Source organism: Miniopterus schreibersii, assembly GCF_964146895.1.
Source record: "Miniopterus schreibersii genome assembly, chromosome: 6".
NCBI lineage: Eukaryota > Metazoa > Chordata > Mammalia > Chiroptera > Miniopteridae > Miniopterus > Miniopterus schreibersii.
In genome coordinates, this window is record NC_138107.1 from 43,163,854 (window position 1) to 43,190,646 (window position 26,793).

Sequence of the window (26,793 nt, forward strand, 5' to 3'; positions counted from 1 at the left end):
AATCACTTAAATAAATGTGTCTGGAAATGCAATTTCTCTGTTGCCCTGCATAAATGACTGCTTGATGAAGAGCTGTATTAAAGAAAATTAAAAATTTAATTTAGCAAGTATTAAGAGACATAAAATACCTAAAAGTCCTCTAACGGCCTTAGAGACAGCCTAATCCAGCTTCCCTCACATTACAGATGAGGCAACAGGCCCAGAAACAATCACATTTATCCACTAAGTTAAGCAGGAGGAAAAAGCAAGTTCAAAAACCTAGTCTAGTCCCTTTTCATTATAAAGAACTAGATTCCCCCCCCGCCAAAATAATATTTCCTCCTCTGATTACTGAGTAATAAATGCCCTTTGTAACTTGGAAAATACAGAAAAATATAAAGCATAAATTAGCAATGTCCTTTTACTGTTAAACTCCATTAAAACTCAGTATACATCACATTCTCCTAAACCCAAAGCCCCTCAAAAGAAGGATTATACCCGCATCAAGTGAGTCATTATTTTCACAATCTCCTCCATTGAAGGGCGCAGAGAAGGATCTTTTGACCAGCAGCGAGTCATCAGGCTTTCAATGGGCTTAGGTAAATTTTTGATCAGTGGTGGTCGAGTACCTATAATTAAAAATTAAAGGAGGAGGAGAATGTATTAACCCAAAGAATTTTATCAACTTTTTATATGTATTTCTAAAGCAGTATTTATTTTATACATCTTGTAATTTCAGATTTTTTTTGGAGTAATAAATGTATGTTTCCTTTTGGTCCTTTAGGTTAACACTGTATTTTCATAAAGGGGAGAAGCTACACTTTTCGAAAAGTTAAAGATTTTATATGCAGTATGGTAACAGTAAGCCTGAGAATTAATAGTATTTCATTTGTTACAAATATTCTTTTAACAAATAATAATGGCTTAATGTGTTTTATTAAGAAGAATGAAGTAGTAGCTTGGGGTAGCTTGAACTATATTTTCAGATTCATTGCAAAAATTTCAAATATGTTTGAAAAATCATCTTCCATACCTAAATCTCATCTCCAAATGACTCTTTTGTGGGAGACAGACCTTTTGGCTGCGGTGAATCAATCATTTCATAAGCTGAAAACTGCCAATTTTTGTGTAATCACCAAAACTATAATATTACTAGTAAGGTACCTAACTTAAAGAAGGCCTCAAATACAATGAAACTTTTGTAATTTTATCAATTAACAAGTTAGTTCTTTTATACCTTACTTCATTGACATTCAATTATTTACTGACAATTGACAGAGAGAAAAAAATGTCTTGGTCAATGCTCTAGCATGCTCTACAATGACATTAAAGGAAGTACAATGAAAGGCAGTACAGGAAACTGGTAAAGTGTTAAGATTACTCAGATGACAGTACTGTAGACACTCTACAAATGACTTAAATAGGCAGATATCTGTTTGCATCACTTGTGAAATAGTGTATTAAAATGCCAATAATCAGAATGATTACAATTAAGTGACAGAAATTAAATAACAGAGAGTGATGTTAAAAGTTAGGAAGGTTAAGTAATTTCTCTTCATGAAGAATTTATTTTCCCAAAGCAAATGTGAAGTAACTTGATTAATGAAGAAGATGAATTCTAAAATCACGGGTGGTTAAAAACATTCTAATTAGAAATACAAAATGAATAGGAGGGATTCATTTTATATTTCTGAGTCCATAAGCCAACAGAACTTAAAAATGTGAGCACTGGAGTCAAAAAGATGTGGATTGAATCCCAGCAATATCAGTTACTAATCTTTTTAAAAAAAATTCTCACCCAAGGATATGTTTATTGTTTTGAAGGGAGAGGGGAAGAGAGGGAAAGAGAGGGAGAGAGGGGGAGAGAGGAAGAGGGGGAGAGGGAGAGAGGGAGGAGGAGAGGGGGAGAGGGAGGGGGAGAGGAAGAAGAAGAGGAGGCGAGAGGGAGGGGGAGAAGGAAAGGAGGAGAGAGAGGGAGGAGGAGAGAGAGGGAGGAGAGGAGAGAGGGAGAGGGAGAAACATCAATGTAAGAGAGAAACATTGATCAGTTGCTTCCCGTATGTGCCCCTATTGGGGATCAAACCCACAACCTAGGCATGTGTCCTCACCAGGAATCGAACCCACAACCTTTCTGGGGTATGGGATGATGCTCCAACCAACTGAGCCACCTGGCCGGGGCACCAGTTATTAATCTTTGACCTTGGGCAAGTTACATAACCTCTCTAGGTCTGTTTCCTAATCTGTAAAACTATAAAATGAGGCAATCACGGATTTCACCTCATAAGGACGAATGGGAAGATATAAATAAAAAATAGAGAGAGCACTCTGTGCTTTGCCTTTCTGAATAACTTAAGTAACATCTCTTCTTCTTCTTCTTTGCTTTCTCTCCTCAGTGAGACCCTTGTGCTTCCTCAGGAAAAAAGGCTATAGATTCCCCAATGATCTTAAACATGCTGGAGATTTTATTTACTTATTTAATTTTTAAATTTATTACCTCCACGGAGTCCAGTCCAATGCTTCTCTATCCTCTAGAGAGAGCCGACCTAAGTAGTTGGCTCCCATTGTCTACTGATAACCTTGGCCAAATGCACACCTTGTGCAAAGGCCAGGACCACTCTCAGCCCTGCCCTGCCTGATTTTTGGGTTGTGGAGAGAGTGGGAAACTGATGGCAGAAAAGTATTCTGGTAACAAAGATTCTAATGTTAAAGACAAATGGTCGTCTCTGGAGGAGAAACAACTTTCCACATAGAAAATATGCAAATATATGAAAGAAAAGCATCTGTTCACAAACCGTTATGAACAGCCCACATAATACGGAAAGCTGGGCCACCGATCTCATCAAAGGGTTTCCGACGCGTTATCACTTCCCAAAGGATAATACCCCAGCTGAAGACATCACATTTTTCACTGTAATTGCTACCTAGAAAAAAATGTAGTATAATTTCAAGACTTTTTTCTACATGATTTAAAGAAACAACTGTTTTCATAAATTTTAAGAATGAGCATCATGTACAAAAACAAGAGGAGGCCACATGCAGAGCTGAGAAATTACTTTCTGAAGTTCCTTAAGTCTTTGCAACAAATACACTTTTTAATGAATTAAGTGTTAATAATAAACTAGAAAATCTACTTTAGAAAGTTAGTCATTTTCTACCTTTTCATGAAGAGGCACAGGTTTTATCTTTAAATAAGACATACTGCTCTGGGACAGAGAATGAAACACTCAAACATTCCTTTCTATAATTCTTTAATCTTGAATTTTCTTCTCCCATTCTCTTGATGAAAAGTACTAATCTACTACTGAAGCAGAAGAAATGTCCAATTTAGTGTTAAGATTTTCTTTTCAATACATGGTAAGATAGAATTCTTAATTTGCAAACTTAAAAATAAGTTGTGCCCGGCCGGGAATGGCTTAGCAGTTGAGTGTTGACCTAGGATCCAGGAGATTGAGGTTGGATTCCCGGTCAGGGCACATGCCCGGGTTGCGGGCTCGACCCCCAGTAGGGGGCATGCAGGAGGCAGCCGATCAATGACAACTCTCTCATCATGGATGTTTCTCTCTGTCTCTCCCCCTCTCCCTTCCTCTCTCTGAAATCAATAAAGATAAATTAAAAAAAAAATTAAGTTGTAAACAGTGAAATTTATGAATAACAAACTTATAGTAGACAGATTATGCAGCAAAATTTATATGATCTATAAATTGGTGGGTGAATCATTACAATAAATAACCCCCCAAGAAAACCCAAAGCTCAAACAACTCACTATACAAATGAACAATTATTGTAATAGTAGCTATTCACGTACTTAGCTTGTGTACTACACATGTACCTAGCACTATACTGTAAGCATTACAATGATGTTACAATCTAATTTGGGCTAAAGGTGCTGACATCTTTCAGATATAAAAAAAATCTACATGGCCTAATAGTCTGAGCTTCGTTGCTCTAAACAATTAACAATAACTTTTATTCCTGGGTTCTTTTGTATAAACAAATCTTTCTGCTCTTCATTCTACAGGAATGCTGTGTTATTTTAACTCAGAGAAAGGTATATTAAATAAAAAAATTTTAAAACAATGCCAATTATATGCATTCTGTATATGAACTAGAAAACTTTATCTTATTAGGAGGCGTTATTTAATTTTGTATAATTTAACAGTCCTGTGTCCACTAACTTTTAAATTTAATTTTATGGCAAAATGGTTCCACACAAGTGGCCAGTTGCACAGCAAATTTCTTTCTCTCGAGTAGATGGCTAAAAACAAACAAAAACTTCAAGTTCATAAAAAAATAAAAGAGTAAGCCTTAATTAGAATCTGATTACTGAACATATCTGAATTTTATGGGAATTCTTGTGTCTTAACATGCAAATCACACATCTTCAATTCAACTTTTCTCATTTAAAAGATAACGTGGTGTTTTTATCCAGAAACCTAGTATGAAATTTATGGATCACTTTTTTAGAACTTGAGTGAAATATAGAGATGTAAAAGAAAATAAACATAGGCTTATCCTTTACTTGTCACTCTTACTACCATATTTTCGCCCAATTACTTGCATTCTTCCTAAGGTATGCTCATTTAGATTATCAATTTTTAATTGCTAGGAAACCAATACAAAAGCACAGTTAATTCCCATTATTCCTGGTATTTATGTTCTATAAAGTTGCTATGAACACTGAATCATTTGCTCCTTGGGGAAATACAGGGTTAGTTTCCTTGCGAGCCTCTTCATAACATTTTTGTCAACTGACCAATATATAACATGTGTGTTTCTATTTAAGACACCTTATTTAATATATATTGTTGATTCATTAATATTGAACTCCACTACCAACAGCACTATAACTCATGCCTGAATAAAGATTAGCTAGCACATATATTTTCTATGTAAGGCACATACATTATAGCCTTCTAATACTTAAGAACACTAGAAAGCATTTCAATATTGCTATTGGAGGCAATCTCCAACAAAAAGAGCGTGTGCACACGCACGCGCGCACACACACACACACACACAAAACCCTCACACAAAAACAACAACAAAATACATGGCACTAGAGATGAAAAAAATGTCACAGTATGAGAGCTAAAACAAAGCAGTGTTGCTTTGTTCGACGTTATGTGGGAACATGTGTATTGGGCAACTCAAAATTTTCCCCTGCTCCATGCATGCCTGCAAATAACCACAAAAGCACCACGAGTACTGATTTTAGGGTTATAAACAAGCAAATCTGCAACTATGGAAACTAAGAATGAGGACCAACTGCACATATGCTTGAACTTACACAGATGGTGCTGGATCACTTAAATCTTGCTATGAGATTTAAGATCTATGGCTATGTTTATTTAACATATCCTCCAACTTTATATATACTTTATAATTATGTACCACACAGAAATAAAACCATGGGCAAGGTCACAAACACATTGGAGTTACATGGAGTAACAAGACAGATTACCAATCACATTATGCTTGCCATTTTACCTTCAAAAACTTCAGGTGCCATCCAAGCAGCACTCCCCTTGTTATTGGTCATGTGTGTCTGAATATCACAGGCTGTACCAAAATCACAGATTTTTAAAACTGTCCCCCCTGCGACCAGCAGCAAGCTGTTTAAAAAAACCAACAAAAATACAAAGGTTGTAAGACTAATATTTGATTCTAAAATAAAAGAAGAGACATTTGTGGAAAGAGAAAGAGTTAAGCAAAATGTCACCATTCAACTTCTGTGAAATGTTACCTGGTCACTAAGACAGCTTAATAGTTCAGAAGAATGTCAGCAAAAATTAATTGACCTTAACCTAGTTCTCTTAGGAAGACTGCTAGACCCACATTTTGATGTCTCCATGTCATCTGAAGTACATGCAAATGAACCTACAAAAGGTAAATACCATAGGGGCACATGCACAAGCTGATACTGTGTACAACAACTAACCAAACCTCAGATGCCTTCTTTATATGCCATTTTGAGGAATTCTTACTGACCACAGAATCCATAGGGTTTTCCAGTGACAAGATGTAGCATGTATGCTTATATATACAATTGTATATGAAAGCATAACCATTCCAAAGGTTTTAAATTCCCTAGTACATTCTAAAATATCAATTCTAATTCTAAAACCCAATTTGCAAACTGGGGGCTCCAAAGATAATGTGCAATACTACAGGTCCAACCATAACGATGCCTAAGAGGAACAAAAGACCTAGATCAGAGCTCTTATAAATATGTTAATGGTATTTATTAGCAAAAGGACAGTTCCTATCTACAAATGATTTTAGTAGGACATATCTGATTTATCTAAATAGGTTGGTTAAATAAAATGTAAATCCTAAAATTTATGGATTTATGATATATGGTTGGATAGAGAATGAAGTGACTTAAGTTGTCTAATTATGAAATATAAAATATGTTAGAAAGCTAAAATGACTTGCTTTTGTGAGATATTTTCATGTATGCTGTTTAATAACCAGTCAGTTGTTCCAAAGCCAAAGCATGCTCTAATACAGAAGGAAAGGGATACTTTAGGGAGTTGCATCTGATGGTTTCTGGCTACTCTAGGAAAAGGATACTTTGTGCCTGATGCTCGTCTGTATCCTTTCAATCAGTCAATTTGTTGCCTGAAAAGAGCTATCATTTCCCTGATTTTGCTTTGATAATCAACTCTGTTAATCCACGGGGAAAGGAGGACTCAATTTTCATAGCCAGCCAAAAAAAAAAGAGCTAAGTAGTGATTTCTTCTTCACTAGTCAAGACAGGTAGCTAAGGCAACAGCCTCAGGACTCAAGTTAAAAAAAAAAAAAGTGTCACGAATCTGGGGTTTACACATTATTTGACCAGGGACCTGGGGAAAGAGGAATCAGTATAAGCCTGGGAGTAAAAATAAGGTACACTAGTGAAAACAGTGATTCTAAGAGTTCGAACCTATGAGAATATCAGATTAGATATGAGAGTGACAAGCTATACCCAGAAGAAAGCTTTAATACTTTAAAGCAGTATTAAGAGGATGGAATACTTGAGACTGATTTTCTAGGGAAAACCTTTTATGGTGATCAAGGATGGGAGAAAGGGGGGAGGAGATGTGGGGACGCCTTTACTTTGTCACAGCTAGATAAAGAAGAAAAAAATTAGAGGGGAAAAAGGATGATAAATAACACATGTATGCTTTCTTTAACTGAGTTCCTATATAAACAAAAAACCCCACAGTTTTAGTCTTTTAAAATACTTATTTAGGGAATTTTGAAATTTTTTCAAAGTCCCAGAATCCTCAATATGGGAAAATCCAGAATATTTTCAAATTCTACTCAGATGCCAGAAGTGTCCTTTTGTCTTCCTCTGAAAGGGTAAATAATAACCACTCTGTAAATTTTCACAGAATATCTACTATGTATGGACATTGTGCTAGGTATTAGGGATACAGCAGGAACAAGATGGACTTGTCTCTGCTCTCATGGGAGAGTCTAGAGGCAACAACACATACTGCAGGCACAAATAAGATAGGCTGAAAGATTGTAGAAGTATGCAAATCTAAGATAGGAGTTATTAAAAATAAAATTCAACAAAAATAAAAATGTCACTAAAGACAACATTGTAAAATGCAAGCTTAGATATATGACTAACTGGTGGTGAGTAAAAATAAACACTCTTAAGCCAGCCAAAAGGGAATAAAAAAAGAGAAGCTCATGTGCCACCTACAGCTTGAATTAGGGAGTGGGGGGAAGGAGAGGGAGGGGGAGAGAGAGAGAGACACTTACTTTGGTGGTTTCAGGTCCCTGTGAATTAGGGCTTTGGGCTGCATGCTGTGAAGATAAGCCACTCCTTGGGAACATTGTAAACACCAACTCATGGCATGGGCAGCAGTGTAATACGGCAATGGTTCAGCACCATGCAGCACTGCAAAAGAAAGGCACAAACTAAAAAGAACTTTATTGCATATAACAAAAGATACAAGATGAATGCAAACACTATCAGAACAAATGACTGGGTATTTTTTACACAGGCTCCCACCAGTCCTGCTTTTAATTCTTTTCTAAATAAAAAGATGGAAACATCTAATAATTTCAAATGGGTAACTACCACATAAGTACCTAACATTTTATAGCACTGCCATTAAATGTTATACATATATTCAAGTCAAATTAATATGCATTACCATACTTTTTCATACTGATAGAAACTATCTCACACAATTACATAAATTATAAGCAATGTGATGTACACTACTATAAGAGATAGAGCAGTAGTACAGAAGAAAACAAAATGTGTATCAAAATATTTACAATTATGCTTTCTATAATAGCTAAAGACTAGAAATAGTTCAACCAAATAAAACAATGGAGAATCAGATACCCATTAACAATGATAAACATATGGGCAGTACATATAAGTAAACGTTTATGTAAAATGTTAATTTAAGAAATAAAATGCAATTTTATTTTATATAAATGGTGCAACAAGAAAATACATTTACAGATATGGTTGGAATTTCTTAGAGTGAAAGAGATCTGTTCTATAAAGGTAACTAGTTAATAATACAGTTTTCTTTCACTGTTATAATTAAAATGTTCTGTGAAGTGTGTTTTCACAATTTAATTTTTTGAAAAGAAAGCAAAATAAAGCAGAATGAAATGAAAGTATGGTTAGAGGTCTAAAATGGGGAGGCTCAAAGCTAAGAGAGGCAAAAAGAAAAAAATTAAAAGAAGGTATTTTAAAATTGACTTAAAAAGCACATTTTACTTTACTTAAATGCTTTTAACATTATGAAAAGTACCATCAATTTAAAAGATCTGATATACTTAAAGATTTCTTAACTTTACATACTAATGTTGAAATGTCTTATTTTTAATCTTTAGTAGATTTCTTTTTTTAAAATTACCTCCTTTTGGGCTCTGAAGGTCACTGTGAAGGATATTAAGTAACTTACAGTTTATGTTAAAAGCTTTTTAATTATTTTATTCCACTAGATAAAGATAGGTCTAATGACACTCACCATTATATAAAGAGCCCCCTTCAGCATATTCCATCACAAGACACACCTAAAAGAAACATGTGCCAGAATAATTAACCACAGAGCTACAGCATTTTAGGGGGCTTGATAGATAACTCAGTCCAACCTTTGATTTTATAAATGCATTAAAAAAACATTCTTTTGGCCCCTACATAAATGCCACTAGGGGAAAAGAAGTATGTATAATCTAAAACCTTGTTGGTCTAGGCACCTACTGTCTAAGAGTAGAGAAATTTTTATACACATAATCACAAGATCTTTGGGGACTTTCTCCAGTGCTAATGAGTAGGCACCGTCAGAGAAGAGCATAAGTCTCTAAGATGAGGTTACTGGATAAGAACACCTAAGACAACTCCTTCAATATACTGGGTTGCTAACAGTCTAGAAACAAACATATAAAGTTCAATTTTCACCCCAGAAATAGCATAACATCAAAATAGCTAAACTATACACCTGCACGTATCTGCCACGTCATTTCTTATACAGCTGACAATGAAAAAGTGACACTTACTGGATTCAAACAGGCTCCATATAACTTTACAATATTAGGATGGTTCACACGGGATAACTGCCGAAGCTGTAACAAATAAAGGTTTCTTTTAAAAAGTGCTAACTTTTGATGAACTAATTTCACAGCATCATTGAAATCTTAGGGTTGTACTAAACATTAATCATTCAACAATCACTATTTACTACATAGCAGGCACTGCGGTCATAAGTGTCTGCCCAGGATGGCACAAGAGTCCCTGCCCTAAAGATCTCACAGTTTAGTTGGACGACAGACATGTAAACAAATAATTAAAGCAATGTGCAAAGTGCCATAACAGGAGTTACAGATAGGCGTGACAAGTACAAACAAGAAATTAACTTGCCAAGAAATGTTAGGACAACGACCCAGAGATGGCACTGGGCTGAGTTATCAAAGCCAGAAGCAGCCACATTATGGTTGTCATCATCATCTTCATAACTATGGTTGAATAACTTACCTACTCTAGGCTGGGCCCTGGTGGGCACTTTATAGATATTGTATAATTCTCACAACTCTGCAAAGTAGGTATTATAATTTCCATTTTAAAGATGAAGGGACCTTTAAGATAAGGCTCAGAGAGAGTTAAGTGAGCTGCCAAATACCTTGCAGCCAGGGTTTGAACTTTGGTCTATCTGACTTAAAACCTGTACTCTTCCAGCATACTTGTACTCTAATCCCCACACTCCATATCACATCTTAAATAAATTCCCTCCTCTCCATTCCCACTACCATTGCCTTAATAATTCCAACCTGAACCACTGCAGTAATTACTATAGCCTTCTGCTAGCTGGTCTCCCTCCTTCCAGTTTTAATCTTCCCTGATCCAATGATTCATACTGAAGTCAGTGAGGGGTTTGCTGTACTCATTTCTCTTGCTATACATCTCCAACTTCTATTAATATGTCCCCTCAAACTGCTCCCTGCTGCCTTTCTTCTCTTCCTTCTCTCTTTTCTGTCTTTCCCCCTCTCTTCTTCCTTTCCTTCTCTGTTACCTACATTATACTGCTGGCTCAGTCCACTAACATAAACCTTTTAACTATATGCAACTAGAAAGCTGTACTTTTCTATAGCCACTACTTGTGAATTTTCAGTCCTAACAGAAGAATTAATATCACTATTTATTATATATGTTCATTTTATATATATATATTAATTATATTTCATCTTGTTAAGATTTAGCACTGAGCTTCAGATGGCATATTATTCAAGCATTTACTCCTGCTCCCTTCCCAAATCCCACTAAGACAGTAAAGATATTTTTTTCCAAGGCATAAACTCAGAAAGATTAACAGAATGTAAGGGTTTTGGAAGTTGGAAAGCAAATGGCTAGCAATAACTGACAAAGCAGACCTAAAAGAAATGAGAAAAAGTGAGAAGTAACCAGGTTTAGCTCAGGAAATCTCCAAAAGGTTGAGGAGTGGTGGTAGCATGAGGTACCTAAGTAAGCTAATAAAAGACGGGAGAGACTGATTGAAAGTTAGACCCAAAGATCTCCCTTCCAGACTTCAAGCAGCTTAGTGACTGGCTCTTTATCATCCCAAAGATTAAAGGTGGATACTTTAGAGAAGGTATAATAAAGAGTCTCTGGAATGGGGACACCAAACAAAATTAAGAAATGAGCTCAAAGTTGTTGCCTTTGAGAAGCAGAAGGAAGAGGTATAAGGGATTGAAAATTTTTTAGCAAGAATACGTGGAGAACTGACAATTTAAATTACGGATATGTATAACATTGGTTAAAATTTTTTCCCTCCAAGCTATTATAATCTTTTTGACTCTTATTTCCTAGCATTTAACTTATGCTTTTACCTAGTTTTGTGAAACTGCCAATACAACAGTACATAATCAATGACCTTATCTAAACTATGAACAAAAATTATGAATAAGCAAGGCTGAGGCCAGACTCCTAGAACATACTACTAGAGATTATCTTTCTTTATGACAACATCAAGCTATTCATCAATATTTCTCAACTCATTCACTTACAAAATCCACTTCATCATATCACAACCAAGTTCTCATTTCTCAACGTTACACATTTTTTTAAAATTTATCTTTATTGTTGAAAGTATTACAAATATCCCTTTCCCCCCATTCACCTCCTCTACCCTGCACCCCTCCCCCCAGGCCTTCATCACACTATTGTCTGTGTCCAAGGGTTATGCATATATGTATATTAGTTCTTAGGTTAATCTCTCCCCACCCACCCATCCACCCACCCCCACCTTTCCTCTTGAGATTCATCAGTCTGTTCCATGCTTCTATGTCTCTGGATCTGTTTTGTTCGTTGGCTTATTTTGTTCATTAGATTCCACATATAAGCAAGATCATGTGATACTTGCCTTCCTCTGACTGGCTTATTTCACTTAGCATAATACTCTCCAGGTCCCACCATGCTGTCTCAAAGGGTAAGGGATCCTTCTTTTTTATAGCTGCATAGTACTCCATGATGTAAACATCTGAGATGATTGATATGATTTCAATCTTCTTGAACTTGTAGAGACTTGTTTTGTGTCTTAACATGTGGTCTATGTCTGAGAATGTCTCATGTCTACTTGAGGAGATTGCCTATTCTGCAGCTTTGGGGTGAAATGTTCTGTAAATGTCAACTAAATCCATCTGATCTAGTGTGTCATTTAGAATCACTGTTTCCTTGTTGATTTTTTTGTCTGGACGATCTATCCAGTAAAGTCGGTGGGGTGTTCAAGTCCCCTACTGTAACGGTGTTGCTGTCGATCTCTCCTTTAAAGTCCTCCAGAAGTTTTTTGTTTGTTTGTTTGTTTTTCCAGCCTGTGTGAGTCTTTTGTTCTGAGACAGGTGGGCCTTTTGTAGACAGCTTATATTTGGATCTTGTTTCCTTATCCATTCAGCTACCCTATGTCCTTTGATTGGGACAAAATCCACTTCATCATATCACAACCAAGTTCTCATTTCTCAATGTTATACACTTAAAAATATCATGCAGTACATTTAAAAATTAGAATTAAATAAAGTCACAGATATAAATTCAAAAAGTCTATAAAGATTACTTATCCATTGGCCAATAAAGTTAAAAAGTGATAAAACCACTGATTTAATGAAACACTGTGATTTAAAACACAAAATAGCACAAAATTAATAGACTAAATCTAATAATACAACAATCTCATGATTATTAAATTCTCCTTCATCAATAAATCTGTGAGAGAGTTGTAGATTTTCACACTACATGAGAAAAAACAAATTTGAAATTATTTTCCCTTAAAATAATCTCATTTGAATTTCTAAAAATATCCAGACAAAATGAATGCATTTTTCTTCTTAATGTTAGATAATGGGAGAGAATAGCATTTCTTTTCTATTTTAAAATTTAAATTCTATGCCTCAATGTAGCTCTGAATTATATTTTAATTCAGGGATGAATTCATTTAGTTAACTTTCCTTTTCTTAATTTTTAATCGGAATTAAGAGTGTGAATGAAAAAAATGTTCCTATGGCATTACCTTCAGTTCAACCAAATAGCTGATATTCAAGTATAGAGAGAAATGACAACTGAGAAACAATTCTTTTTGTAATTAAATTCACAGAGTATCTTAGGTTAAAAACTACACAACAGAAATGACATCTTGTCTTACCTCTACAATAAAAGCTTTCCTCTCAGATTCACTTTCTATTTGTTTAATAGCAACATCTTTTGCTCTCCACTTAGCTTTGCAAACTACTCCAAAGGCTCCTCTTCCAACAACCTAAGTTAAAAAAGAAAAAAACACACCATGAGAATCAGAAACAAGCAAATCCAGCTCAACATATAACACTAAAGCTAATCTGAAAGCCATTCTCAAGTAAAACCAAAATTAAAAGAGGCAAGATGAATGAGTAGAGAGAAAATGGTTTGAAAAAATAAAAAGCAGAAACATATAATCAATGTTTTAAACTATCATATTTATGAAATTAATAATAGCTTTGAATAATTCAGTATCGGTAGACAGTGAAGGGGAAAGGATCAAAATATAGATTAAAAATTGGCCACTGTGAAGAATAGACAAAATGTGGCATTATGTATAAAATAAAATGTTTTGTCAAAAAAAGAAACACCGCTGATACATGTTAACACATGAATGAACCTCAAACACACTAAGCTAAGTGAAAGAAGCCAGATATGAGACCATATATTATATGATTCCATTTATATGCAATGTCCAGAAAAGAAAAATCCATAGAGATACAAAGTAAATCAGTGGTTCGCCTGGGGCTGAGAGTGGAAATTGGGATTAACTGTGAATAGGGAGAAGGAATCCTATCAAGGTGATAAATAGGTTTGAATAAATTATGGTGATGGTTGCACAACTTAGTAATTTGTACAAATCATTGTAACATTTCAAATGCATGAATTTTGACATGTAAAATACTTCATTAAAGTTATTTTAAAAAAATTGTAATATAAAGATTGGTCATGTATTATATCATTGTTGAAGCTAACTGATGGGTCCCTCATAGGTTCACTGCTCTCAATCTAGTCTACTTTTATAAGTGTTTGAAATTTGTCATAATATCAAAACAACTAAACAAAACAAAACATGTTTTGACACTTGTTAGAACAAAATCATTAGATTTTATCATTGTAAAGGACATTATTTAAGTGCCACTTGCTGCAATCTATCAACTTCCAATGGATCTACATACTTTTTCTTAAGCAAAAATCTACTTCCCTATATATCTTTCATTTATGATGTACTTTCTATGTAATAGGTACTGAACTATTATAGTGCCTACTAACTTGCCCAAGGCTATATGGTTAGTAAATAGCAAGTGTGGTTGATATTAGGCAATCTAACACTAGAATGTTAGGAATCCTAATTTATACACATATTATCTGTATTATATCTCAGAAAGTAGATATATCTTCCCTCGGAGGAGGACTCTTCATTTTAGCTAAACTTACATGAACAAATTCTTGGACACAAAACTCTTCTATAACAAACTTGGCTGTTGCTAGGGTAATTATAGACATTTCTCATGTTGCTTAATACATTTATGGTTTAACATTAACAATGTTAAAATGCTGCTTAACATGCATTGTTTATCACATGCCAGGGACCAGTCCATGTGCTTTCATGAATCGACACATTTAATCCCCCTCCGTTTTAAAGGCAAATAAACCAAGTCACAAGTTTGCAAACTGCCCAAGATCAGACGGTCAGTAAATATTCAGAGAAGCCAGGATTTGAAGCCTACAGTAGGTAATGATCAATTCCCTCTATTCAGCTTGTGTGTGTCATCGGCTTAAAGGAACCTGACTTTAGGCAAAAGTAGGCCAACATCTTTGGTCGCCAGCCTTTTCTTTGGTGACTTTCCTTTTCCCTTCCTAGCCCAGGTTGCTCAGGTTCCTCCTGCTCTTTAGGCTCTTGCTCTACTCCACACCTCTTGTAAGAGAAAGGAACCAACATCGGTAACATGAACTTGCCATCCAGTTGCTTTAACATAAATGGGTACTGGCTAACCCTCGTACCATTAGAATAACAGAAAAAGCATGTCTGGGCTCTAGAACCTAACAGACTTGAGTTTGAATATTGGTTCTGTTTACTTATTAGTTATGATGCTGGGAAAGTTAATGTCTTTGAGCTTCTGTTTTCTCAACAGTAAAAGAGAGATGCTTACATTTTCCTCAGTGAATATTTATAGGGTTTATAAGTCAAAACCAAGCATTTTCTTAAATACTACGAAAGAACAGTAAGTGTTTGGAATTGAGTAGGAGGAGCTGCACTACTTATTTCTCTCTCAGTTAACCATGATGAATAGCAAACAGGTCCTAAAGCAAATTTCAACTTTATGGCAACATGAGACTAAGAAGGTATAGATGGGAACCCTCCTACCTATTTGATATTACTATGAAATAATGATTATTAAGTAATTTACTATATTCTTCAACTATGTACTTACAAATACATCAAAGCAACTGGTACTCAGTAGTTCTCCTCCTTCCATTTTCCTATTCTCAGGAATGTCCACAAAGGGATTTCAAATGCTATATTTGTGCACCATGCACTTGTCACAAAAACTGTGTTAGGCGTGCATGACTAACTGTGATGCACAAGTGCCACCTAGTGCTGAGATGATAACTGACTCTGAGCTTTCAACTTAAAACCATGGGAACAAAATATGGGCAAATGAGGACATGATAAACTTTCTCCTTTTCACTTAAGAAAACAATTTTTTGGAACACTAAAATATAAAACAGACACAGTAATGTAAGATGAGAGCCCATGGCCTTAAAAAGCCAACTCAAGTTGAGCCGAAAAGCTATTTTACAAGTATGGTGAAACAAGATCTAAAAATGATAATAAAGTCCAAGATGCCCACCCAGGTTGTACATATAAACCGAGTAACATGATAGTAAAACTAACTGCTGTAACTTTAAAGGAATGAGGTTAGATGGAGAAAGCCCCACCCGTGACAGGCCATGTATGGCCAGCGAAATCATTTGGTCTGGACCTGCCAAGGCAACCGCAAGTGGGACTCGAAATTCAATAAACCTAGGATCTTTTTTCATAGCCAATTTTTAAGTTGATAATTTTGTATGGCCCACGAATGTTATAAATATCCAAATGGTCCTTAGCAGAAAAAAGGCTCCCCACCCCTGGGTTAGATGCACAGAGTCAATGTTTAAAGAATTTAAATTTCTGCGTATCAAATGATTCTGATCACCAATTCCAATATGTGGAGGGGGAGTTTAGCCACACAACCAAGCAATTCTCAGATACCAGTTGGGTATCCTACAATCCAATTCAATTCTAACACTACGTAGAGATAGCATCAGATCCCACAGGTTAAGGACTCAATTCTATAAGACTCCTGGCCCTTGTGCTTCTGACCAACCACATACAGATTGGAGGTTTCAACAGCCCTCTCCTTGGGTTCAATTAATTTGCTAGAGCAGCTATTCAGACAAATATTTTACTTACTAGATTACCAGTTTATTATAAAAGAATATAATTCAGTATCAGCCAGATGGAAGACATGCACAGAGCAAGGTATGCAGAAAGGGAGCTTCCATGCCCAATCTGTGTGACAATCTCCTCTAATCACACGTGTTCACCAACCTGGAAGCTCTCCAAACATTGTCCTTTTGGGTGTTTATAGAGGCTTCATTACAAAGGCTTGGTTGATTAAATCATTCCTTATTGGCGACTGATTCAGCCCTCCAGCCCCCCTCTACCCCCTGGAGGTCAGGGAGGTGGGACTGAAGTTCCAAATCTCTAATCACATGGTTGGTTCTCCCAGCAACCAGCCCCCATCCTCAGGTGTGGTCCAAAAGTAATCACATCAAAACATAACAAAAGACATCCTTATTGATCTCCTCACTTATGAAATTCTAAGGTTTTTGAGAGATGTGAGCCAAGAATCCTGGACAAAGACCAAATATACATAAAAAATATATTTTGGTCATCTGAAAGACCAAATATATATTCCTTATAAATCAATATATTGCAGTATCAAAAAATGACTTCATTCTTTTAAGTGGCATAAATGTGGATATTAAGGATGAAAAGAAAAATATATATATAAAGAACTGACCCCTGCCTTTATGGGATAAGAGTGAGATAGAGGATAAATTAAAGACAAAACAATAAAACACTTTTTTAAAGCCCAGCTGAAGAAAGCGAAAGTTGAGAGTACATGACAGTGGCTAAGAACCACCCCTTCCTCTTCTGGGACAGGTTGAGGGATTAGAGGGCAGAAAGGATTTACCCCCCTACTTCTCACTGAGATCCTCTGGAGGAGGCAGCCTCGTAGAATATGCTCCGTCAACATAAGCTACAAATGAGTAAAAGTGGAGAGGGAGGTCCTACTCAGGTTCTCTCAGCCCAAAGAGAACATGGAAATGATGCAGAAAAACCCTTGCCAAGAGAAAAGCCGGGTAACTGAAAATTAAAGAATTTTATGACTGCAGGAAGGAGGCTGTTGTTGGGCACAGTGTTGGAACCTATATCAGAGGCTGCAGGTTGGTAGACATCTCGAAAGTTTGAGGATCAATGAAAGCCAAAGAGGAAGCTCTAGTGAGTAAGCAGGGAGAAATGAGGTAAGGTCTCCCTGCTTTCAAAGGGTGAAAGTGACGCTTATGCCAAGAGAACAATGAACCTCATTTGTTTACTCTTTAAACCAATATTTCTTCAGTGTCTCTGGGATAGCAGAAATATAGCAGTAAATCAGACAATGTCCCTGATCTACATGGAATGTACTTTCAATTAAAGAAGGGGAAGAAGACAACAGACAAAGATGAGTAAGAAAAATATCAGATTGTAAAAAATGCCACGTAGGAAAAATTAGGATGGTATGACAAAAGAGATTAGGAGAAACTTCAGGCAGGATAATATGGGAAGGCCATCTGAGGAGGCTACTAATTTTATATTTGAATGACACAAGGAACCAACCAAAGAAGAAGAAACAATTTGTAGAGGCCCTAAGGGGGGGGAAAAACCCTCATTCCCTATCTGACTGTATCTTGAACCCTATCTCTAGGCTAGGCGCTAGCCTAGGCACTCAAGACATAGAAGTAAACACACCCAAATCCTTGCTCTTACTGCTTATATTCTCATTAAGGGAAGCAAATAAAGAGGAAGCAAGATATAAGAAAAAGACGTAATTTTTAGAAAATGATTAAGTGTGCTAAGAAGAAAAGGAGCATAATTGTGTGTATATGTACATACATATGCACTCTCCCGTACCCAATTTTAAACATAGTCCTGCAAGGCCTCACTGAGAAATGGGACATTTCAGTGATGACCCAGAGAAGTAGTGTTCAGTGTGGGGAGTGCACAGTGGGAGATGGGAAGAGTAAAGCAACATAAGCCTCGAGAGACAGGCAGAGTCTGAATTTCAGTCTAAGTGCAATGGGAAGCAACTGGAGGGACTTAAGGAGAAAAGATGTGATATGATTTCACATTTTACAATATTATTCTAGCTCTTATGTTAAGAATATACTGGAGGGCCCAGCCGGGCGTGGCTCAGTGGTTGAGCGTCGACCTAGGATGCAGGCAATCAGGGTTCGATTCCCGGTCAGGGCACATGCCCGGGTTGCGGGCTGCGGCCGATCAATGACTCTCTCATATCTCTCTCTCTCCCTCTCCCTTTCTCTCTCTGAAATCAATAAAGATATATTAAAAAATATATATATATATATATATATACTGGAGGGAAGCTAGAATACAAATAGAGACCAGGTAGGATGGCTATTACAGCAGCCCAAGCAGGAGAGGGTAGCTACGAGGACAAGTTTGATGGTAGTGCAGAAAAATGGGCAGATCTCAGTTGTTTTACAGGCAGTGTCAAAAGAGCTTGCTGACTGTTTGGATGCAGGCAGAATGGGTGGGGGGGAAGACAAGTAGATTAGGAAACAGTTTAATAAAGGATAAGAAACAATTGGGCAAGCAGATTTTTAAGAAATAACAGAGTTCTGTTTTAGTCATACAAAATTTAAGATGTCTACTAGATATCTGGGTGGAAATACCAAGAAAGAAGGTGGAAACATGAGTCAAGAAGTCAGGCAGGAGATAAGAATTTGGGAGAGTCATCAGCATTTAGTTGGTATTTCTAGTCAATCAACTGGATGAGATCACCAAAAAATAATATGTAAATATTGGGGACCCAGAACTGAGCTTTGAAGCATCTCAACATTTCAAACACAAACAGAAAAAGAACCAACAAAAACTGAGAAGGAACAGTCAATAAGGAGGAAGGCAAACAAGGGGATATCACAAGAAGCCCAGAAGACTTTCAAGAAGAAAGCAGATATAAAAACAGCAAAAGCATTAAGCCAGTGGCTTCAAAGGGTGGTCTTTGGTTCAGAAGCATCAATATCATCTGGAAATCTGTGAGAAATATAAATTCTCAGGTTCTAACCCAAAATTACTTACGGAGAAAAGATGTGATATGATTTCACATTTCACATGGGTCCAAGGGTTAGGCCCATCAATCTGTGTTTAAACAAGCCCTTCAGGTGATTCTAATGTTTGAGAATGACTGTATTAGGTTATATTAAAAGCATAATTGACAATGAGACACGATACTTCAGTGCAAGCCATCACACAGACTAGGGAGTTCTTCCCTGCTGTCGCTATTATAAAAATTTTCCAGAGCACCGAGAGTCCATCTTGGGCAGGAAGGAAATGAGGAATTATTGTGAGCAAACCAATGTTTTTCTTAATACAAGGTAGATCAGTGGAAAAGAGTGGCATAGACAGCAAAGTGACACACACTGGAAACTGAGGTAAATAATGAAAAACCTAAATTCAAACTATAAAACTCTGAGAGGAAGTCGCTTTTTACTTACTACCAAATTTCTAACTCAAGTTCACAAATCAAATATGCTTTTTGAATTGTACTCATATATGAATAATACAAGTTTTTTTGATACATTTTCATAACAAGTATTTTGAATGACAACTTTCTCCAAGGATCAATTTTCACCAAGAGTAAAAAAGGGCACACATCCAAATTACAAGTATCTCCCCCATCACACACATCCATCTAAAATGGTGAACCTAGATAATATTTTGGGTACTTTTCACAGTCCCTCATCTGTAAAAATAGAAGAACAAAGGAATGCACAGAGAGCTTTGGTTGTAAAGGAGAAGTCAATTTAGAAATATTTCCTTCTAAATTTATGAATGTTTTCTAAATTAAAATATTCTTAGATCAATTCTTTTACGATATGCATCTCCGCCATCCATGGTTTAGTCTCTTCTTGGTTTTGGGTCCACAACTTTAGTTTCATATAGTAAAGCAGATTTAAGTTTAATTTCTTAATTAAAAAAGGTAACAAAAATATGAGAGATGATTCATAGATTATTTCCATGCAATTAGTATTAAAAGGCACAAAAATTAAAATCAGAATTTGGTATGTGTGTAAGTGTGTAAAGAAAGTAACTCCTTTAAAAACTAATTCCCTTAAGATGGAAGCCTGCTCCATTCCTTCATCCAAGTCAGGTTATTAAAAACAAAAACAGTTCATCAAAACTAAATTGAAAGGATGTATACCCTGTGCTTTTAATCTACTATGAAATAATTCTTCTTAACTGTCCCAAATTCGTTATTTTTAGTTCAGTGACTATAGCCATCAGTTTGCCGTCAGTTTGGTTTGGCCTGTTCTATGAACTATGGGGAAGCACCCTGGCTAAGCTGCCATTACACTGGCTAGACATTTGGAACATGATAGAACAAGCATAGATCTTCCATTTATTAGTTAGAACTAGGAGCTTCCAACTATGTCAGAACTTCAAAATCTATTAATATACTGTGGCAGAGTGGAACTGCCATCTGATGACACGACAGGCTTTATAACACAAAAGATTATTCAAACTTTCTCTTGAATTTTTCATGCAGTCTTTTAAAGCCTGCCATAAGACATGACCCATTTGATAGGCCTTTCTTACAAATAATACGCTTAGATCATCTTTAAAGCTATACATGCACAATATAAAAGTTATCATTGCTGGGCTACTTCTTCACTGTCACGACAATTCCAGATCTAGTGAAACCAATGATCACTAAGTTCCACACAGAAGAGTTTATTAATAATTTTGGATATCCATAATTTAATACTGACTAACAACCTATGGACTCAGTTTTTTCAGTCCACTATTCAGTTAGGTTTTTCTCTATTATCAGTCGCCCATATACTCATAACTTAAAACTACAAAATATACATCACTTCCAAAATTCTTTACATGTTTCCCTTTAAAACAAAGCCTTTGCATGTCTCTAGAATGAACCCTAAGAATATATAAATGATGCAATGATTATATGTACCTTGCTCATATGCTACACTTGACGTCAATACTGTGAGTCTTTCTTTTTAAAAGCAACAATGCCACATATGGTCTATTTAGCATTTTAGTAAAGGCCCACCAATACCTGGATCACTGCATGTGATCCCTGCTAAACAAAAGTATCTGCCAGGTATAATGGAGTGTTATGGAATTGACATTTGCAAAAAGAATCAGATTTCGTTTCCAGTATAAATGCTGTCTTAGCCAAATCACTAACTAATCTTAACCTCTGGTTTTATCACATATAACAGAACCAGATGGTCACTAGATGTTCATGATTATGCTGTAATAATTTCATTTATTCATTCAACTAATATTTATAGAAAACCTTCTAGGTGCTATGCATTGGAGTTGCAAGTATGAATAAGGCACCTTATATTTTGCTGGGGGATATACAGTTTTTTGTTACTGGTAAACACCATTAGGATAAAGAAGAGTGACAAATATCTAGGTAGCTCAGGGAAGCTTCTCTAAGAAAGAAATATCTGAGGTGGGACTTGAATGGCGAGGAGCCAGCCCTAAAGTTCTGGGGGGGAAGAGCATTCATTCTAGGCAGAGAAACAACTGCAAAGAATTCACCTTAGCACCTTTCCCAATCTCTTACACTTACTTTCTTCAAAATCCAGTTTTAAACTCTTTTCCACTCAATGGATCCTTGTGTGATTAAACCTACTTTCAAATTATAGCTTAAGTGTTCAATTTACATTATATTCATAGTTTTAAATTTGTGGTCCTAAAAATGTAATTATTAACTGTTCTGTATTTATTCTAGTTTCACAAGTCAAAATTTTGAAGGAGAGAATCCTGATTCTTCTACTCATTTCCTTCAGTACCTTAGCAGTATTGTGCAGGGAGGAGAATGTTCACTGCATGCATGCTCAGGACCAATTACTCTAAAGGAAATCAGTATTTGTATTCTCATTCTCAAAATAAGATTTGGTTACAGAATATTTTAGAACAAACTAAAGGAACACCCAGTGAAGATTAACTGGCTCAGGAGTGAGATATCTCAAATTCAATTCCCAACTCTACCATTTACTTAGGCATAAGGCTTCCGACAAATCAAATTCTTATGATCACCTGTCAGTATCTGTAAAATGGAGATATTACTTGCCTTGTCTAATGAGGATTAGTTGGTCCAACTACATTCCAGGGGAGATCATGATCACTGTCTTTAAAGCTTACTGTGGAAACAGAGCATAAATACTGGAAACAACAAATGTGCTTTCATTTTAGAATAAAAAGACCTTGAATGATTTTGTTCAATCCCTCATTTCACATGAGAAATCAGAGGCCCAGCAAAATGAGGTGATTTGTACAAAATTTCTGAAATACATTATGGCAGAATCAGTATGACATCTAAATTTTTTAAATACCCATCTCAGTATATTTCTCACCATACCATACTGCCTTTACCACTTCTTGCAAGCTACTTTCCAAAGTATATACCTCACAATTTATTGTAACATTCACTACACTTAGATCCAGATGGTAAAAACTAAATGACTTTTTAAAAAAAAGTAGATTTCTAAGGCTAAAACTTTACACAATTTGATATCAGAACTGAATTTAGGAAGTGACATGCTGATACTACTGGGTTACAATATCAGAAATGCAAGGATTAAAATCAGCTAATGCCTTAAACATGTGCATCTACTAAATGATTGCATATTTGACTTGTTGGAATATTTTTCTTACGGAGTTTCTAATTTAATTGATATAATGATATAATGCTGATTCAATTACATTGTTATGTGAGACAAATAAAATATAATTTTCTTTTATTTATAGGCAATACACATGTAGCATATAAAATATTGAAAGCAATGTAAAATATTTTTGTTTCTGGTCATCTTTCTGTGTTTTCTTATTCATGATTTTAACCTAGAAGCAGAATCTATGTTGAGAAATAGTTATTGAGTGCCCATGGTGCACCCTGGATCATATGACACTGTTTTAATGTGTGTAAATGAAGACAATATGTTAGAAATTATGTAATGGCTTCAACATCAGAAAGGTTGAAACTCAATCTTTAAAGTGCAAATACACTGGGCATTAAAGAAAAAAACCTAAATGACTGCCTAATACTATAAATTTTCATTTAAAAACAAAAATCTACTTCTCAGGAATGTCTTAAATATACCAAAGAAAGGTTGAAACAATATCTAAACTCAAAGAAAGGTCTTTGGAAACAAAAACCTAATCAGAAGTTAAATGGCTTTGGGGGAAGAACAGCAAAATGTGTCTCCTTAGCAACTTTTCATTCCTCCAAGAAGCAAGAATGTAAAATGCTTTAGAAAGTAGTGTGCAAAAACTAAAGTTGTAAGGATCAAATGATGTAAGTCTGTGAAAGCATTTGGTAAGACCATGAAGTACAAGTTATTATTATATAACAATTTGTAGTCTACAAGTATGACAGTTCACCAGAGTAGACGTAAATGCTTATTTAAAAACTGCAATTCTTTTATACTGACTCACTGAATTTTTATTCTTAAAAAAGAATGTTAGCCATGAAAGAATTCCACTTCTGAAAAAGGAATTTATCATAGTCTCAATAGAAAAAAAACCAAAACACATACACACAAAAAAATTCCCCTGCTTTTCAAAATACAGGTCCTTCTTTTAGCCATGTGACCTTAAAGCAGGTCACTTCCTCTTTGGAACTCACTTTCCTAGTAATATGTGTCAGACACTGTGTTTGGTGTTTTACATATTGCCTAATAGGATCTGTTATACAGATAAAATGAAATAGAAATTACCCCTATTTTATAGTTATAAAACTAAAGCTCAAAGGGGTTAGGAAACCTGCTCCAGATCACAAAGCTATTAAGTGACATGGCTGATATACTGGACCTTCCTCTAACTCCAAAGGCCCCACTCTTCCCACTTATATTACCTTGTAAAATAAGGTTGTTCTTAGTGATCTCTGAGGTTACTTTATGAAATAAAAAATATGATTAAGAAATACATTATTCTTCCAAAACATGCATAGAAAAAATTTATTTGTTAAATGATAATTATCTCACTACTTTTAGCTTGCCACTACTTAAAAATAATTTTGGATTTTAAAAGTAGTGATACCTGAGAATTTATAATATAGGACATACAGGGTTCTTCATGGTCTATGTAATGCAAAGTACTTAATAATTTTTCAAATGATGCATAAATGATAACTGATATGTACTATTTTCAACCAAAGTTTAACACTTTACAAAGTGAATATTTAAAAATATTACAGTTCTTACTTTTCTACATGTTATGGTCCTTAGAACCAATCTCCTCCTCTGTGAATTTCAAAAGAAGCAATGCACAAAGACACATTATTACCTTGCTCTAAAATAACTTAAATTACTTCAGAATAGAGAATGGATTCGGGTTTTCTAACAGTGATTTCTGGTCTGATGTTATATTCCAGTTTTCACGGAAATCATTAGTTATCTCTTCAGAATACGCTATCTGAAAGAGCTTTTCATCGTAGCCAGCCTACATTACTAATGCTGAAATTCATCTAAATTGGTCCAACTGAAGGCAGAACATTTAATATGATGACTACTGCTCTATGGAGTCGGCGAAACAAACCACTCCATACACGGGGAAACACTTTGTGATATGATGCATTAATTTACCAAGCATTTACCGAGCACCCATGTAGAACATAATATACATAATAGTACAATCCTTGGCCCTTAAGAATGTCGCGTCTTTGTAAAAATGAACTGAAACTCCAAAACGGCCAGTCTTTGATGAATTTACTACTAACAGATAAGAGAACTGGTGGGTCACACTGTCACACCAGTTCATCTTCCTGTTTGACATGACCCAAACCCAGGCATCTGAGTATCCGATCCAACTCATGAATGCCTAAGCGATGCAAAAAGAGAGCTCCCTCGGAGCAGTTGAACGCGGAGAGTTCCCTCTACACCCGGTCTCTACGGGGCGATGGGGCCTCCCGGGAGTACCCCGCCGGGCCCCGCGAGCCTGAGGGGCCGAGAGGCGCCTTAAAAGTCGGGACCAGGCAGAGGCGGGACGGGCAAAGATCGGCACCTCCGTGCTGGGCCCCGCTTACCTCTTCCACTTCGATCTCCTTATAGTCGATTTCTTCAAAGTTGAGGACTTGGGTGGGGGCTTCGATCATATCACTGGCCGAAGACGAGGAGGAGGAGGAAGCGGCGGAGGCTGTAGACATGATCTTTCGCGGAGCCCGGGGGGCCCAGGGAGGCTGCCGCCCGGACACTCCGGGGGAGACCCGCGCCCACCCGCCTCCGGACCGACCTTCAGCCTGGAGCCACGGCTATCCGTGGAGGGGACAGGGCAGCGGCCACAGCCGAGTCCCCGCTCTGGCTCCGCTGCTTTTTCCGCTGCCGGGCCCCGCCCACTAAACTTCCGGTTCCGGCCTGAAATCGGAAACAGGAGGAGGGCCGTGAGCTCAAGGGGAGGGAGGGGAAAATTTTGTAACTGAGACAGAGGAAGGAAGGACAGTTTGGGGGGTGGGGTGGAATGGGGAAGGGTAAGAGGCTAACTTGGGTCTGTAGTACAAATTTCGCGAGATCTTTGTTAAGTGCCTCAGCAACGGGTGATACCGCGAGAGCTGACGCTCTGACGTCCTTAAAGTGCGCGAACGGAAGTGGCGCAGAACTCGACGGAATGTGCGTGCGGTTGGTCCTTTAGGAACCAGCGGGAAAGATGAAAGTATTGGTTTCAACTCTGCTTGGTGAAGTTTGTTATGGACCCGCTCCCGTTTTTCTCAGAGACCCGAAGACGGCTGGGATAGTGTTGGATTGAGTTTTTGTCACGAAGCTTACTTTTTAGTTTCATCCCTAAACTAAGCTGAACTATTTCTTTAAGGAGACTTGAAAAATGTCTTTCCCTCACTGTGGTCTATGGAAGGAAGCAGTGTTACTGTTAACTTGGAGCCAGTCCATCACTCTATAAGTAGAGATTCTAAAGAAAATAATACAAAGGGAGCCAGCGCACGTAACCTGAATAACAATATGTAGGTTGAGTGCTCAGGAACAGAAGTTAATATCAGGTAAGGTAGATATTTATAATTTGACATAACGTGTGTTGATCTGAAGTTACGGATTGCATTAATAGTACACATAGTGTGGAGCACCGTGCTAGCTGCTTCACACTGATGATTTAATCATTAACAATAGCCTTGAAAATTAAATACTTTTTTTGTGCCATCTTCAGGACATGAGAAAATGGGCTCAAAGGTTAAAATGCTAAACAAACAAAAAGCTTCCATACTGAAGTGTACCTTTAAGTAAGGTTTCATTGAGCCAAAATGCTAGCCAAAAAGACCAGTCTTGGGACGTGGAGTCTAAATCACAAGAAGCATGGCCAGGTAGAAAAGACAGCATGTCTATCATGCAGAGTTTTGCAAGCATTTTTATACATCAAGTAGGGGAAAGAAAGCGGTAGTCTTTAAGAATTTAGATTAGTTGCCCTGGCCGGCGTTGTCCCGTGCACC

The 26,793-nt window shown here is 36.5% G+C and overlaps 1 protein-coding gene across 2 annotated transcripts in view; it reads right to left on the reverse strand.

Annotated features, from left to right (window-relative positions):
* MAP3K7 (mitogen-activated protein kinase kinase kinase 7) overlaps positions 1–25,760 on the reverse strand; it is a 59,083-nt gene extending 33,323 nt beyond the window's left edge. The window contains exons 1-8 of one of the 2 annotated variants that reach the window (XM_081141595.1): positions 25,387–25,760; positions 13,128–13,238; positions 9,499–9,564; positions 8,970–9,015; positions 7,735–7,873; positions 5,467–5,591; positions 2,772–2,900; positions 478–608 (exon numbers count right to left, since the gene is read on the reverse strand). In XM_081141595.1, the coding sequence (XP_080997721.1) occupies positions 478–608; positions 2,772–2,900; positions 5,467–5,591; positions 7,735–7,873; positions 8,970–9,015; positions 9,499–9,564; positions 13,128–13,238; positions 25,387–25,506 (867 nt within the window). In that variant the 5' untranslated portion in view covers positions 25,507–25,760. The remainder of the gene's footprint in view (positions 1–477; positions 609–2,771; positions 2,901–5,466; positions 5,592–7,734; positions 7,874–8,969; positions 9,016–9,498; positions 9,565–13,127; positions 13,239–25,386) is intronic. The other variant, XM_081141596.1, reaches the window with a different exon arrangement.
* Positions 25,761–26,793: the final 1,033 nt, after the last annotated feature.